The following is a 17,690-nucleotide window of genomic DNA, read 5'->3' on the forward strand; positions in this document are numbered from 1 at the left end:
TCTCTAGGATTATGTGTGATGTAAAATATATATTGTGCTTTTACCACGGCTTTGTAAAATGCCAGCCCACAGAGGGGTTACAGAATAGAAAATAGTATAGATTCTTTGTTTTAATCCTCCCACTCCAATTGCCTGTAAATCCTTTAATCTGTGAACAAATACCTCTTTTCTGCCCAGAGCTACTGGATTGAGTTCTGGCTAGTACTTGCAATGATGTTTCCACATAGAGAACAAACATTCACTTAAAGATTAGTTTGCCATAACGGGATGTGTGTGTTTCATTAAGCCCAATGCTGCCCTCAGATACATAGGTACAATTCTCATGAACTCACTGTTGATATCTAGCTAACACCAGTTAAGAGCAGAGTAGAATTTATTCTTCTTTGAGTGATTGCTTATGTGCATTCCAATAGGTGTATGTGTGCGCTGTGTGCATGATCATCGGAAGGTTTTTCCCCTAGCGGTACCCATTGGGTCAGCTGTGGAGACCCCTGAAGTGGCGCCTTCATGGCGGTGTATATAGGTCCCTGCTGACCCACCGCCTGCTCAGTTTCTTCTTACCACCAGTGACCCTCATTGGAGCAGCTCAGTCTCTTGCATTCGCAAGTGCCTACCTCGTAGTTCCCTTTTCTTAGTTGTAAATAGTTATTAGTTATATAGTCGTTTGTAGTTAGTTGGGCTTACTTTGGGGCGGTTTCCCCAAGCACCGCGGCATGCCTTGGTCACAGGCGTTTAAGGCATGCGAGAGGTGTGTGAAACCTATGCCCACAGGCGATCCGCATGCTGCTTGTCTCAAGTGCTTAGGAGAGAGCCATCAGACGGATAAGTGCCCAATTTGAAGGTGCTTTAGATCCAGGACTAAGAGAGAGTGGGACTATTGTTTAAAGCTCCTTCTGATGGAGTCAGCCCTCCGTCCCCAGTTGGCACCGGAACAGCACCTGCATCATCGGTGCACAGCGCCCCGGCGAGGGATGTCCCAGCACCGAGAAAAGACTCCTCCAAGGAGCACGGCGCTGCTCCCTAGCTCGTAAGGCCAGTGCTACCAGGTGGCACCTCTCACAGGCCCCAGTGCCGCATAAGAAAAAGAAGACGGACAGGGGTTGTTCACCAGTCAAGAAGCCACGAGGGGATTCCACCGGGATGCGTCCTCCAGCGGGACACCCACGGTTTGGACCTCAAAACCCGGCACCATTGAGTCCGGTGCTGGTGGACTCCCCAACTTGGGAGGAGTTGGAGGAAGAGCTTGACCTCCCCTCCACGCCGGATACCTAGGAGGCTGCACGGGACCTCATTGCCATGATGCTGCAGACCCCAGCCCCGCACATGCGAGCTCCAGCTCCGCAAGCTCAGGCCCTGTCAGCAGCTCCGACGCTGGCACTGGCTGCAGCATCTATCTCGGCACTGCCTATGGTGATGGCGGCACCGCCCCTGCTTCTTCATCGCGGCAAGCCCATGATGTTACGGCACCGCTCACCATCACCCTGGTACCGCTCCCTGGCACTGTTGGGCTCTGCCCCCCCAGTAGTCGGGCACAGGCGACTCAGCAACGTTGCTGGCTTGCCACACCCCCAGGGCTCCGTGGGACCCCGCCCGAGACAGAGACTTTGGGCTGTCACACTCCGGTGCAGCGCCCGAACCAGCACCATCATTTGTACTGGAGCCACCTCCAGTCACCCGGGGGGCTCTGAAGTACCTGACCCAGCCTCCAGAGAGCCAGAAGGGCAGGAAGACCCTGTCCCACATGCCTCCTCCTCGCCAGACTAGGCGGTGGTGGACACCACCACCCCACTTCCGGCAATGGACACCAAGACCTTCTTAGGAGGGTGGCCCTAAACCTGAATCTCCAGGCAGAGGAAGTCACGGAAGAGTCAGACCTGATGGTTGACATCCTTGCCCCAGAGGGTCCATCTACGGTGGCCTTGCCCCTAATAAGAACGATCCAGAACACTACTAAGGTGCTCTGGCAGACTCTGGCAGACAACAGCAGAATCTTACCTTAAGTGACTTCTTCTAGCACCTATTCAAAATAATCTTTGCCTTTGCCGGCAAACACCCTAGTCCTAATTGGGACAAATTATTCTTCTTTTTCCTAAAGTTTATTGGTAAACTCCTTTGACTATTGACAGTTTAACATATGAATTACTGTAGGCCTTAAAACTTAAGAGATGGATCAGAAATGCTGTTCACATAAGGGCTTAAATTTTGTCCAGTGTAATTATCTTGTTATTGTAAAAGCCATAACTAAGCAATTTTAGTTAACATTTATCCCTTGAGGAAAGATCAAAGAAGCAGAATGTGTTTGTGCCATACTATTGGAGAGAGAGTAATGCCAGAGCTATAGAAGCTCTCAAACACATAATCTGATCTATTCATCTCAGACAAAATTAATGCATATCATTTTATGTTTTTATTTCATACATCTATGTACACACACTATCAAGCCAATGCTTTAGTTTTCCCATATTTCAGTGAGCTCTTAGTACAAATTAGTCTGTTAAGGTAATAAGATCAATTCTTAATCCACCCAAACACATATGCAAATTAGAAGGCTTTTAAAATACAAAATACTTTATTACACTGCATACAGATCAGCAATTTGAATTGCTTTCTTTCTCCCACAAATACATCTGGTATACCTACAATATCACACATATTTACACTTTGTCCACTTAACACCTATGTAAAACAGATGCAGGTTTGCTCATTCAAATCTTTAAGAACAGGAATCAGTTAATACTTGCAATATAAAGAATCTTAGTATGCATCACATCCACTATTAAGTTAAACTTTAAGATGTGGTACCACTCCTTCCAATCCACTAAATGAGTTAACAAGACCTCGTTAGTTTTTGTACTTTGAACACCACAGCAAAGATATGTGGGGGGGGGGGAAGAAGGTCATCAATAAGCTATAGCTGTTACTTTGTGCCCTGTACTGATGCCCCAAAGACTAGATATGAAATATTGCTTCCAGTGTTACAAAAATACACAACCTCTGATGAGTTTTAGTAGTTAATATAAATTTACTCCAGAATGTGAATACAAATAACTTTATTTTTTTTAAAAAAAAGCTAATAATACACAAGTCAGGTGTGACAGAACTAGTTATTTAAAAGCCACGACTGTATTTTTGGACATCTTAAGAATCTATACAGATTTGTATTCCTAGAAGGTGACATCACTAGTCCGCAGCACAGAAGTTATAGTAGGAGTTAAAGTTCTATGACATGGTTTGTTAATTCAAATTGTGCTGTTTACACAGAATTGTAAGATCTATAATAATATCATCCAGTAGCTTCAAAAGACAAACAGCTGTTACATCAAGGTAATCTTGATGCAAAAAGCACATCAACAGATGTATGCAAATCTGTAATATTTACAAAATACAGTATCACTCTACAATTTTCTTATAAAACAAAAGGTAAGGAGTTGATGTAGATGACGATGTAGGGGAGAGAGAGTTCAGAAAGTCCTTTTCCTCTGTAACCTTCACTTCAGAATCATCAAAAAGCAACCACTTTCCCTCATATTCCTTCAAGCTTTGTAACACATACAAAGCTTTGTTTTCTAGTCCACTGAAAGCTATACCATTTTGATCACCATTTTCAGTACTTTTATCAAACTCCAAGATCCCATTAGTACTGGTAGACTCAAAATTTTTATTTTCAGTTAGTGTATTAACAACCTTATCAGGGTTAGTTGCTTTGTTGTTGTACAAGTCACAGTCAGACTTACTTTTTTGTCCTCCGAGAAGTCCAACAGCTTCCATATTCTTTTTGCTCAAAGTTTTACTTGACTGTGCATTTCCATTGACTCTAAAAGAGACTTCACCATCATCATAATCTTCAGCAACAGCTCTTGCTTCCTCCTCATTCAGTGGTTCTGGCTTAATCACTTCATACATCTGGTCAGTGATGAAATTGCCCTTGTCTAATTCTAAACTATTAAGATCTGTAATTTTGACAGAGGCAGTGTAGTGTCCACTGCTAATTGTAATGCCACTGTGCATTACTACTGCAAATAATCCATACGTATCATTAGTAGACTTTGTGCTCCATTCTTCTAGTGACAATTTAAGAGGTGTCAATAAGGGAGTATTTATCTTTGACAGTCCACCATAACAATCAAACCTTTGAAAGAAAAATGGTAAAGTTAGATTACTGCATCATTTCACATTTTTCTTTGTGTGACCTACAAATGATGGGGGGGAAGTTTCTAGCCTTTTTCTGCTACTCCAATGTATAGACACTTAAACAACAACAGAAAACTTTTCTGCTTGTTTTATAACTTATAAATAATAGGAATGTCAATTCTGGTCTTCCCCAGTATCACTAAAAAAATTATTGGGGGATGTGTATTAACACACAACTTAACTAGAAGGGTGAAACTGAATCTTTAACCAAGATTTCCTCTCTCTAAAATGTTAATTATTGGCACTAACTAGATGTTAACTAAAAATCCAAAATTTTAAACAGTGATTAAAAATCCCTTCTTCTCTCAATTGCTCAGCTTTCACTCTTGTTGTCCTATTTTTTTCTTCCAGCCAGATTAGAAAGGAGCTGACTTTCTCATGTATAAACTAGAAAGGCTCTCAATGGGTGTGACCTAAGACAGTGTTTTGGCTCACTGTCTTAGGCAGTTCTTGTTTGTTTTGCAGGTGTCTTTTGTTCTTCCAAGCCTAGTGATTTCAATATTGTATTGCTATTCCACGTTAAAATGCTGAAACCAAAAAGTGGAACCTTAGAATAAACTTTCCAGACAGTTTCAGCTGCATCCCTGACTCCAGTATTAAGTTTGATCTCTGTTCTTACTTCCTTGCACTTTGGCTGACGATACCTTTGCAGAAAGCATTCAAGATCGTTCAAAGGGAAAATGAGGAGACTGGATTCAGTTCAAAATAGCATCACTTGCCTGGATGGAAGTGTGAATATTTTTGAGTGAGGATCTGAAGATCACCAGGACAGAAGAAAAAAAGATACGACATTTGGAAAATGTCTGTCACCTGGAAATTGCTAACTAAATCCTCAAGGAAGACAAAGTGTTGTTTAAGCTTATAAACAAACTGAGGATCAAAAATATTGAGGGTCCCTGTGACAAAAACCCCCTATAGTTTTATTTCTGAATTGCTTGCAGAAGGATCAGAAATGTATGGGCTCTTCCGTCTGATTCATTATCCCCATTTTATATTATCCCCATTTTATAGATCGGGACTAAAGCCCTAAGAAATTAAGTGACTTGTTCAAGGTCACACAGGAAGCTTCTAACAGGTTTTTGGAACAGAATATATCTCCTGATTCCCAGGCATCATGCTTCAACCTCTAAAACATCCTAAATCAGTAAGTGAAGTTGTAACATTGGGTAATTTCATTTAATATCTTGAATTCTGATTCTGTGCAGTATTGAGTGGCAGGAACATGTTCTGGGACTGAAGTAAAGTGGTGGAATATTGAGACAATAAGCAGTTTGTCCGTTTACTGCTTCCTGAGGAAATGATGCAGATGGCAGGAAAGTAATCACTTGTAATTTATAATACTGGGAGGGCTGGAAAGCCAGATCAAATCTGCATATGTTGTTTCAACATATGAAAAACTGTAAGTGAGCTCAGTAATGCTATATCATTAAATTTCCAATTTAGTGGTTGGATGATGATTACAACGAATAACCTTAATACATTTCACAATATAATGAAAATGTATTCAGATGTGGCCTTCTGTCACCTTAAGGTTATTTCTCTACAGAGATCTGAATAGTGCTGTTGTGACTTGCTCAAGCGCTTTTCCAATTTACTCCCAAAACAACTGTATTAAGTATGTTGCTGTAGCCAATTCTCAGATGTGTACTGTTATTGTGCTATTCATATTCATTTCTATTTGCTAGAATATTTTTATTCACATTCATAAATTTGGAAGAAAAAGTAGATATTGAAATTAGGCACGGTAACCTTGTCAGCAAAATAAAGATTTACATAGTATAAGAGCATATTGCCAATGCTCAGCTACAGGTATAGACATAAATGGGACTTATAGTAACTGAATTAATTTAGTTGAGTTTTTTAAAAGTCAAAGACATAGTCAAATTACTATGGTCCAAATTTGGTATACCTTAAAAATATGTTTTGAACTTGGGAGGCTAATCTCCAATATTTTCTTTTCTAAAATGTCTTCTACTCCCTCAGTGACAAAATCTCTACCATCTACAGTTGCCAAATCCAGTTTTATGCTCTGTAGCTTTAACTACCTATCCTGAAATAGTTAACCTATCCCTATCCCCATAGTTGATATTAGCAAGTAAACAAGTTTTACTCTCCCCCCCCCCAAAAAAAATTTCAAGTTCCATTAGGAACACAAGAAAAACAATAATGTTGGCATGAGACATTGAGAATATTTTCGCCAGCTTTCACAAGGGTATTACAAAACTTGGTAATCTAAACACTGAGAAAATTGTTTTGTGGCTTGCTAAAATATGAAGAGCCTGTGCTAAACAGCTAAATAATAAACTACTTGTATTCCTGTTTTCACAAGGGATTTTTCAAAGTTAAATTCAGGCTACAAACAAGTTTTGTTATTTAAACTTTTGCATCTGTTTTGGCAAGGTTTCTCTTCCAGCAGCACTGTTTCTTAATATAGTTTATCTGCAATACTCACTCTAAACCATTAGCAGCAAAGCACTTCAAGTGAACGGTTATAACTTCAGGCATTTTATCAAATAAAAGACTGCGTTCTGCTTCTGTGTAATGACGGCAGTTTTCACAGAAATATTTATCCTCTCCCACAATCCTCTCTACTGATGCAAACTGTGAAATTGCCCATTTTAGGGTCTTCATTTCTGTTTTTGGCTCTGGAGAAACTACAAAAGAGAATTATTACAGATAGTTATTTACATTTCCAATATATACCACAAGAATTTTAAAACAAAGCTATAAAAGTTAAGACACTTGCAAGAACTAGTATTAAAGTTAAGAATATTAAAAATGCACCAAACAGACTGAAAACCAAGATAAGCAAATCATCTCTGCTCACTGAATTTCAGGAAGTGCAAAAATGAGAGATACTACCCAGGATGTAGATTAACTCAGATTGAAAAACAGTTGGTGTGCTGCTGTATTTCAGATTTAAACAAAGGGTCTTCAAAGGCTGAGATAAGACAAGTGCACAACTCCCACTGACTTCCCTAGGAATTGTGCACACGTATCTAAGAGCAGAATTTGGCCCATTTTTAAAAGGTAGGTAGGTTTCCAAAATAACTAGCAAGTTCTCTTCCCTGTCATGTCTGGCTTGCACTCACAGCTTTAAACCAGATTTAAAAATATATATATTAAAAAGCTTCACTGCCAACATCTGCAGTGATAGTAACTTTTAAATCTTTAAAAAAGAAAACTTAATTGGAATTAGATTTAGTCTATTTTAATTCAACATTAATATTTTCATCTTTCCCCACCTAATGTAATAGGAAGTCAGGAAAAGTAAAATCTCCCCCAAATTACATCATTGGGAGTTAAAACAACCTTTTCTTTACTACCCTGAATTTAGAAGTTTTTAAAATCAGTTTTTACAACTTTGAAATAAATTTTAGTGTGTTAATATATACGTGCATCAGTTTTGGAAAATTCACATAAAACAAATATGAATCATCGATACTTGTGAAGTAGCCTTAGGGACACCATACAAGAAACACCAATATAATTTGAGAGAGAAAATACACAAAAATATAAAATGCATAGTATCTTGGTGACACTCTAAAGGAACAATGACAATTTACATTTTCAAACTGAAACTTAAAAAAAGTTTGAGCATGCTTCATGCAGTATATATCCTGTTTTTTCTCAAAGGGTTAGATATGGGGTTTTCTACTTCCTTGCTCCTTAAAAGGATTTTTTACAACAAGGGAGAAAGGGTAGGCCCACGATCATCATTATCAAACTGATCAATTGTGAGAAAGGAACTAAAATTGACTATATACACCAAGTTGTTAGATGCACAAAACAAGCTGGAAAAAAATATTTCCCTAACATTTTACTCTGAAGGGTTAGTTATAAATACATTAGGCAAAAAAAAAAAAATCCAGATAGAAATGCTCTTTCAAGTTGATAGTGTCCATTCAAATGAATAAAAGGATTGCAAGCACCTGTGTCATATCAGGAGAGTGAATTTAAAATAACTTTTTTAATGCTTTTTGGATCCATCCATGTTATCAAGGCTATGGTTTCCAATTCTAAAGAAAATCATAAGATATTGACGTGGCCAGGACCAAAAGCATTTTCTAGTAACATTATAAACATCAAGGGCACCCCAAAACTATAAATGTATGAATCAGATATGTATATTGTGACCCTTTACTGTTACTTACTTTCAGAACTCTCTTCTGCTTTAGAAAGTTCATCTTCTTGTACTGGGACACTGATGTCCTGAAAGTCTTCTCTTCTTTCAGTAAAACATTCACACTCCAAACATCGTGTTCTCAATACCAACTGACCCTGGAACAGTTTCTCCACTAATTCAAAAACAGCTAACTCTGAACCTAGAAAAAGTTAAATAAAGTTCTTATTCAGAGTAGTACATTAAGGACAGTTATTGGTACTATTCTTCCTGAACTGGCATTAAGCACAACAGACTTGGTCTCAGTTTTAGATATTCACATTCCTTCATTTGTATTATAATATTTAACAGACCATAAAAACCAGCACATGACGACTGTATATTGAATAAAGCATATGAAAAAAAAATCTTGATCTTGAAATACTCAAATTTTATTTTAAGATTAGATTCTAGATTTATCCTTTTATTGAAAATGTCTCAGCTTGGGTAATTTGTTTTGTATCATTCATGGATTGTGTATATGTTGGCATTAACCTTAATGATAAATAATTCTCTTGTGCGGAACAAACACTTGTGGACTTTTCAAGTTCACAACCCACATTCTACATTATAAATTAGCAAGAGGTAATACAAGTATAAACTTGGCATTCTTCTAAGGTTTTTACATTGCATTACTATAATGAGCCTTATTTTCTGTTCATGCTTTAATTTCTAATTATTATTCTATGTCTTAGATACATCTGTATGTCAGGTATTTTTTATATATATATATATATATATATATATATATATATATATATATATATATATATATATATATATATATATATATATATATATATATATATATATATAAAAAATCTAGGATTACATTGGGTGTAGAAATTTTCCATTTAAGGAAAAATAGATTTCATATCCTCACTATGGTATTTGAGCACCAACTTCCCCGATGTAGTGGTTTCTTAGTCCTACTGTGTTTACATTAAGCCCACACTTTTACTAACCTTCTTGTAGTGGTTTTTCAGTTCCTTTTTCACCAGCACTTTCCACAGGGGATGCAAGTTCACAGTATTCTTTTATATTACCATTTTCACACTTTACAGATGCCTTTTCAATCTCCCAGGCATCAGTTTCTTTCATCTGCTCTTTGGATCCCAAGTTGTTTGCTAGCTTTCCGACACTACAGAATTTAGACAGAATGCTGGGTTGTTTGCCTGAAGACTTAAACCAATTTAATTTAAGTCGTGATTTCTTCTGTGTTGGCTTTGCAATCTCATTTTCAATAGAATACTTATCAATGGCTTCCGTAGGATTTTCTAGTTTCTCCGCTGTTGCTTTCCTCTTTGATCTGGTCTGTCTCTGATTTTCCTCTACTGCATTATGCTCCTTGGATACTTTAGATTTTTTCTTTGCATTCCCACTCTCAGTGTCACTTTTCCTTTTCCCAATTCCTTTGGATAGTTTGTCTTCAGAACCCTCTGCAGTGTGACTGCTTGTTGCATAGTCATTTTCCTCAACAGGGCTGTTAATGCCATTGCTTTCAGTATTTTGATTAGACTTCTCCAAGTGAGCTACAGGCTCTTCCACTGGCATATTTTTCAATTCTTCCTTCTTCAATATCTGACACGTTTCCTGGATGTTACCAAGAATACACTGCAATACTTCCTGGGCATCATGTTGTAGATATCCTTCATACATAGGGTTAAGTTCTCTATAAAGAAAAAGGGAAGTGTTATATAGTTTTGAAATGATACAGCTGGAGACTACCACTTGATCAGTTATTGTGTTACAATGGAACTCCTACACAGATTTTATATTTTTAATTTACATCTGGCAGTGAGAGAGTCCACAGACTGGGGTGGAAACACAAGAAGAGTCAAAGAGGAAGGATCTGATCGTTTCAGGAACTAATACAAAATTGTGTAGCACTTCTGTGTTAATCGCAAAAGGATGAAAATATTGGAACATAAGACTACCTTTTCCAATAGACGTTAAGAAACTAATACTAAAGGATTGATACAGATGTATTAGTTTGTAAAACACTTATGTTCTCAACTGAAAGACTATATATAAATACAGACACAACCTCACAATATTCATGTGCAATAAATGTTTCTGGACATTTTACAGATGAGAAAGCTGAGGCCAAAGAAGTGAATTGACTTGACCAATGTCATAATTTGGAGGCAGTCTGGCATAGAACCCACATTCCTAACTCCTTGTGTCCCCTCTCTATTTTCTAGACACTGCCTTTCTGTGATAGAACAATACCACAAGATCAATGTCCAGGTGTATTATCAATAAACAACATCAGTTTACCTCAATTATTTAATAATGCCCATCCCCATTAAGTGCTATAATTGACAAAAAGCAGAGCAGTTTTAAGAACTACTTCGGCACTGGATTAAGAATAAAAAAATAGACATTCACCACTGCAGACTATTTACTAAGTAGCTAACTATAATATGATTTGAGATTCAAAATTAGGGATGTTTGGATAAAAAGTCCAGGCCTGAAGAGAAGGTCCATGTACCACAGGTAGCCATGGAAAGGAGGCTAGGGGCAAATGGCCATTTCACAGACTGAATCCTGCAAGGTGCTGAGCACTCTAGCCCTGATCCAGCAAAGCACTTAAGCGCATACTTAAATTAAAGCATTTGTGTAGTTCTAGTGACAAACGTATTTAAATGCTTTGCTGGATCTGGGCCAAAGTACTCAGAACCTTACAGGATCAAGGCCTGTAATCTTAGCTCTAAACTTTGATACGACAAGAGATAGCTGAAACAGTAGATGCACAAATTTTATCTTGGGCCACCTTCCCACAGTAAAATTGACTGGGATTATATCAGTTTCATTATGTGGCTGCTAGAGAATTCTACTGAGCAGCAGAACTGATGCAATCCCCTGCATGGAATGTGGAAAAACAACACATTTCCTACGCTGGTGTATCAAATTTAAGAACATCAACCCCCAACTTTTTCTTAAAATTGTAATACACAAATTATAATCAGCTCAAATTTCAGTGAAAATTCCGACATTTCATTTAAGATTATTTATACCTAAGTGTGTTTAGTAGCCTTCTTGGCTGAGTAGCAAGTTCATCTGTATATTTTTCTGGATTTAATAGAAAGCTGGCCTGAAGCTGTTCCACTGAAAGAATCAAGGAATGCAAACTGAAGATTAGTTCATAACTTGCCAAAGGATCTTCTTTACAACTTCCCTGCAATCATAAAAGAAAAGACAATAGTTGAGCTTTTGCCTCTGAATACAACAGTTGAAGGTTTTTAACCCTGCCTCCTTCATCCCTTTTCTGTCAGTCATTGACAGCATTTCTATCAGTTAAAGGGATGGAAGCAGGTGCTTCTTGAAACATTAAATATATTGCTTCTTTGCCTGTAAAAAGTGAATATGAAAAACGAACAGATTCCACTGGATATTCTAGCCCCAAAATAACTCTAGGGCGGGGGTCGGCCTGGGTCCTGCTGCCACTCTGAGGTTAGCCGCTGCAGCTGTGGAAGTCACGGAGGTCCCAGAAAGTCACGGAATCTGACTTCCGTGACCTCCGTGAAAGACTTGCAGTCTTACTTATAAACCTTCCAGAAATAACTTTGAAGAGCACTGTTATAAGTTGTAAATGAGTCAAAAATTATTCCACTATAATAAAGGTAAATTTTCTTCAACAGGAAGTTAAAGAAAGCTCTTTACTGTGTGCCCCTACATATACCAAGATATGACACTTTAATTTATGCTGCTTTTATGCATAATTACAGCTAAAGAAAGATCAAATGATACATATAAAATTTACCTTGTCTGACTTTTGTTCTCCTTCATCCTTTAACATTTCTCTCTTCTTTGAAATAATGTTAAATAAGTGTTTCACTCCAGTTTTAAAGCCAGGGCAAAAATATAACACCTAGCAGCAGCAGTATAAAACAAGAAAAAAAAAAAAGAAAAAAAACCTGTAAAGTTAGCAAAAGTTGTACATGAAACTAAAGTTAAAACGAATATTAAAGTCCATGCACATAGGCCAAGATCTGCTTCTGCATCTCCTAGGTTGTTACACAGCACGCAAGGATGCAGAAACCTTGATGGTCCAGACTTTGCAAATATAGGTAGAGTACAATTTAAAAACAATATTTTATGTATATATAAAAATGTGTTAAAAACTTAAGCACAAAGCTAAAGAAGTTCTACCTAGGTACTTATGTGGTTCTAATCACTGTGGCATTTGAGGAAATGGAGGTCATAAACACCGTAATACCTCAAACATTAATGAATTTATCCTCCCAAAGTCCTTGTGAGATAATTCTTTCCTATCTCCACTTTACAGGTAAGGAATTGAGGAAGAAAGATTAGGTGCTTAATCCAACACCGGAAGTCTGTTGCAGATCAGGGAACCTTGTCTACCAAATTTCAGCCCAACAATTTAACCATGAGACCATCCTTCAAAAGTTAAACTTCTCCCTGCTACTCAACACTCATTTTACAGTACAGTGAGAGTAAATACTGCTGATATTCAGGAATGCATAGCTGTAGTGAAAAGCTTACTTTTGAATTCCCCGACTATTTATATAGTTATCTCCACTAACTAAAACTAAGGTGGAAATATGAAAAAGTCTCACTAATAATACTTAAAATGCCAAAGGGAGTCAGATGTCCAACTCCCAGTGATTTTAAAGCTTCAAAATTTAATAAGAATTGGGCAACTGACTCCCTTAGGCACTTGAAAATTCCACCCAAGTGGTTAAAGGGATAGAAGATAAGTCAGTTAACATGAATGACTGAAAAGTAAACTAAACAGTTGTTTCATTTTCATCACTTATACTGTTTATTTTTTCACTTTACTACACTTTTTAAACTTGTGTAGAGAAGTGACTAGTCATCGGTTTGTCTTTCTAGTTTCCTGCACTAGTACAAAGATAGAGTTTCCAACATTGCAGGGGAGTGCTTCAGTTTTAAGAGATTCAAATTAGTTATTTTTTTAAATTTCATAAATTGGAAAACAAATAATAAAATTGAGAGTTTCAACTACTTGATAGCATCCCTTAGAATATTCCAACTATTAGTGTTGGATGGAACTTTGCTTTATTAAATTAAAGGGCAATCTGCATCCCTCTGCAGAATACAAAGCGATTTACACCACCAAGTTCTGCCTCCACTCGTGCACCCAACTTGGCACAATGACGCAAAACGAGGAAAGTGGTGTGGTCAGAGAACAAGTCTGGTCAACTCATGCCCAATCCTGGAAGCAAACCTTTAGGGCAACGCAGTAATTTCTTTATAAAACAATTACTCCTGCACGTGAGCAGGAGTAGATATAGATACATGTGCACCATTGGCTGCCTTGAGTGTGTGGTATCTCCCTTCAGTCCCATTTTTACCCAATACTTCGTCAAACTAGGAGTCTAAAATGCTTGTATAAAATGTTTAACAACAACAACACAAATATCTTTTCCAATCCCCAAAATATTAATTTACCTGAAGTATGCTGTTAAGGTAACAAGTATTGCCAAGATTGTTCAAGCCCACAAAAGGCAGCATATTGTCTTTTTTCTCACAACTAATGGGTGAAGGAGGCTGTGCTGCAGGAACAACCTGATCACTATTAAACAGAGAAGAGAGTATGTAATAGAAAGTAAGGCTTTTTTTTTTTTAAATATCTTAGAACACATGCATATACATCTCCTTGACCTTTTGAAGTGTTTGTCCTTCACATTATTAACTTCTTACAAAACATATTTTAACACTTAGGGCTGGATTTTTAAAGGGAGTTGGGTGCCTAAATACCTTTAAAAATCTGGCCCTTACACTACTATATAAAATTAATCTTTGTATACTGTCAACAGATCATAGATGGTACCAAAACTACCAGTTTTTGAAACTTGTGCTATGCTGTATGCGCAAAGATGGAACCACTCAACAGAAACAGTATTTTCTAGGAATTTATGCAAAAAGATTTGCAATAAGCACACAGATATTCCAGGAATAGTACAATACCCACGTGTAGGGCCCTACCAAATTTACAGCCATGAAAAACGCATCATGGGCCGTGAAATCTGGTTTCCCCCATGAAATCTGATGTTTTGTGTACTTTTACCCTATACTATACAGATTTCACATGGTACACCAGCGTTTCTCAAATTGGAGGTCCTGACCTAAAGCACGTTGGGGAAGGTGGGGGGGTTGCAAGATTATTGTGGCGGGGGTCACAGAATTGCCACCGTTACTTCTGCGCTTCCTTCAGAGCAGGGTGGCAGGGCGCCCAGCTCTGAAGGCAGCACCCTACCAGCAACAGCATAGAAGTAGGGTGGCAATACCATACCATGTCATTCTTACTTCCACGCTGCTGCTGGCAGCACTGCCTTCAGAGCTGGGCTCCCAGCCAGCAGCTGCTGCTCTCCGCCTGCCAGGCTCTGAAGGCACTACCACCACCAGCAGCAGTGCAGGAGTAAGGGTGATAGTACCATGATTCCCTACAGTAACCTTGCAAACCCTGCCCACCACAGCCCCCTTTTGGGTCAGGACCCCTACAGTTACAATACCATGAAATTTCAGATTTAAATAACTGAAATCATGAAAATTATTTTTAAAATCCTCTGACTGTGAAATTGAACAAAATGGACCGTGAATTTGGTAGGACACCTATGTACGTGCTACACCTGGTCAGGCAGTTTTTTCTGAAGTCCTTCAAACAAATATGGAAAAAATCCTACAAGTTCTTCTATAACGGTTGAGTTTTCATAGACTTAGTTACTGCAGCACTAAGTGAAAAATGCCACAGTGTATACTTTCCATTCTAACCCTTCCCCATCCCATCACCAAAAGCTTATCGTCACAGAAATTCCTGCACACAAACCCAAGGGCAAGACTCAGTCCATTATGCAACGAAGCAACCAAAAGCTAATGTAGAAGCATTAGACTGATAACACATTCCACTGGTGTAACAGAACAAACGCATTAAATGGTCATCAGTGCAGTTGTAATTTTCCTTTTCCCATCTAACCCTCTTCATTAGCTGGTAGGAAGTGAGTTGGAAGCCTCATTCTGGAATTGAGGACACTGGTGAAATGCAATGGAAGAAAGCTAGTACTGGGACTGCCAATGCTTGTACAAGTACTAGAAATAGGACTTTAAAATCCAGAACCTTGCCCAGGCTCACTTCAATCTCATTTTGAAAAACAGGTTTGTTGTTTGCAAATTCTTTAAAGCCAGAATATCAATTTGTTTAAAATAATTTGGTATGTAAATCTGAATAAGTATCCTTTGTTAGCTTAGTATATTGATCACATTCTCCACAAGTTAAAAAGACATTCTACAGGCAAGGTTAACATCCATAATAAGTGTAAACTCAGTCACCTCTCATTTTCTTAAATTAGGTTTCAAGTACCAAAATCAGTTCAGTTAGATGAAACCGACTCAAGCATTCCATTATAATATGCTTTGTGACATTTACTCTCTATTGGAGCAGTACAGTAAGCATAACAGTTTAGTTTTCAAGAGCCAGGTTGATAAGACATCCATTTATTACGATGGTTTTTACTCCCACTTGTCCATTATTAAACAAACTATTTCTGATATAAAATAAAAATACTTATTAGAACGTTTAGCATTGACCTAGGTTATAATCAGAAAATCTTCTCTTACATACATTTCTGAGCCTCTGTATTCTGGACTCTTTTGTTCATTTTCTTGTGAATCTGTAAAATCCAGTGCTCTTTTAGTTTCCTTTTTTTGGAAAAGCTTCAGGGAAAGCCTGTTTTTCTTTGACGGGCTACCTCTCAAAAGCCCAGTAGCGTCAGTTGGTAATACACCTGGCATTTTTTCCTCACTCACAAATAATAATGGGGACGGGGAATAAGATCACCCTAGACAGAAAGCTGCAGTCGGTAGTAACACCTGTCAAATACATAATGTTACATTTACTTTTATTATGGGAAGCGGCCATGCATGCAGTAAAAGTTCATGACTGTACTTTCTAGTGGCCCGCGTGGCTCAGAGGACTGGCAAGAGCCGTTCCACCTTCAGCACTCCGAATCTAGGCAGGGGTTGGAAACGACCAAAGCCAGGTCGTCTCTGTGTCCAGGGGCCTGCCTGGAAGGGGCTACGCTGACGTTTCAGTGTCGTGTAGAAGACCGGGCCCACCTCACAGCAGACACGGTCCACACCGCCTGGTGCCCGTGCGGCATTTCCAGCAGGGAGGCCAAGGGACGAATGGGCTGGAGCCTGCCTGACCCGCTCTCGAGAGCAGGGCTGTTGTTGGGGGTTCAGTGGCGGGGAAGCCCGCCCAGCGACAGCACCTTCTGCGAGCACTAACAACCCGAGCCTGCAGCGGGGTTCGGCCCCGACGCGGGAAAGCGGCCGCTGCCCCGCGCCGCAGGGCCCCTGGCGCACCCAGCGAGCGAGACTAAAGCAGACTAAGCCCTTTATTCCAGCCATGCCCCCTCCCCCCGGGGAGGAATTACAGGCTCCCCAGGCACATCTTGAGGCGGGCGGGGAAACCCCCAAACTCCACCGGCCCCAAGGTGAGCGGAGGCGCCCTCTCCCCCTCCCCCGCTCCTGACCCGCAAGGGACGGGGTGAGTCCCCTGACTCCCGGGGGGAGGGTCCCTGCCGGCGCCGCGTCTCCTCACCCGCTACATCTTCGCTTGGCCCCGGTGCCGCCGGGAGGGGGCATGCTCTCCCAGAATCACCCTCCCTGGTTGCTATGGCGACTACAGGGCGCCCCAGTCCCGCGCTCCCCACAACGGGAAAGTTGGCGGGTTTTCCCTAGCCCCAGGACCCGACACCTGCCCCCTCGCGCCAGGGCGTGTGCGGCCTTCCAGAGCAAACGCCAGCAGAGAAATCCCTCCAGGACCCTCGGGACTGAAAGGGTAGCATCAGCTAACAGAGCGTCGGCTCCTCACAAAAATCTGGTAGGCGCGCTGGGCCGCATTATGGGGCGCCCTAGGAACCCCACCACAACTGTCTGTCTCCTGGACTCAGGCAATATATTTGCCAGCCCGCGGGGTCCTGGCGGGGCGCGCGCGTGCGGCGGTAGAGGCCTGGCCAGAGGGCTCGAGCCTGGGAAGGGGATGGGACGGGTTAAACCATCGTACATGGATGTCTGCTCCCCCCTCCCTTTCCAAGGAAAGTGAGTAGGTCCTGACACGCAGACTCAACCCCACCCACCCTCTGCCGCCTCCGCCAATAACCGCGCGAGAAGATCACCCAATCAGCGTTTTGCGCGAGCGGATTATTCCTATGAGGCTGTTCAAATGGTCCCGGGTAATTTAACGGCTCTCGGACTGGAGCGAGGCGTGAGAGGTGGGGGGACGCAGAGAGGGAGGCGTAGGGCGGAGCGCGGGTGGCGTGTGGGGGACGGACGGGGCAAAGCCGGC

General features: G+C 40.1%; 1 protein-coding gene across 3 annotated transcripts; it reads right to left on the reverse strand.

Annotated features, from left to right (window-relative positions):
• Positions 1-2,550: 2,550 nt before the first annotated feature.
• On the reverse strand, positions 2,551-17,280 carry USP1 (ubiquitin specific peptidase 1). Of its 3 annotated transcripts, none has more exons than XM_073357487.1 (9): positions 17,217-17,280; positions 15,963-16,210; positions 13,793-13,916; positions 12,120-12,227; positions 11,374-11,534; positions 9,319-10,025; positions 8,346-8,516; positions 6,644-6,845; positions 2,551-4,129 (listed from the first exon to the last, which is right to left on the reverse strand). In XM_073357487.1, the coding sequence occupies exons 2-9, from the start codon at positions 16,130-16,132 to the stop codon at positions 3,391-3,393; spliced, it is 2,382 nt and encodes a 793-aa protein (XP_073213588.1). In that variant the 5' UTR covers positions 16,133-16,210; positions 17,217-17,280; the 3' UTR covers positions 2,551-3,390. The 3 variants fall into 3 exon arrangements, with proteins under 3 accessions (XP_073213588.1, XP_073213586.1, XP_073213587.1); XM_073357485.1 differs by lacking the exon at positions 17,217-17,280 and adding an exon at positions 16,944-17,125; XM_073357486.1 differs by lacking the exon at positions 17,217-17,280 and adding an exon at positions 16,457-16,850.
• Positions 17,281-17,690: the final 410 nt, after the last annotated feature.

The sequence above is a fragment of the Lepidochelys kempii genome, chromosome 8 (genome assembly GCF_965140265.1).
Source record: "Lepidochelys kempii isolate rLepKem1 chromosome 8, rLepKem1.hap2, whole genome shotgun sequence".
Taxonomy (NCBI): Eukaryota; Metazoa; Chordata; order Testudines; family Cheloniidae; genus Lepidochelys; species Lepidochelys kempii.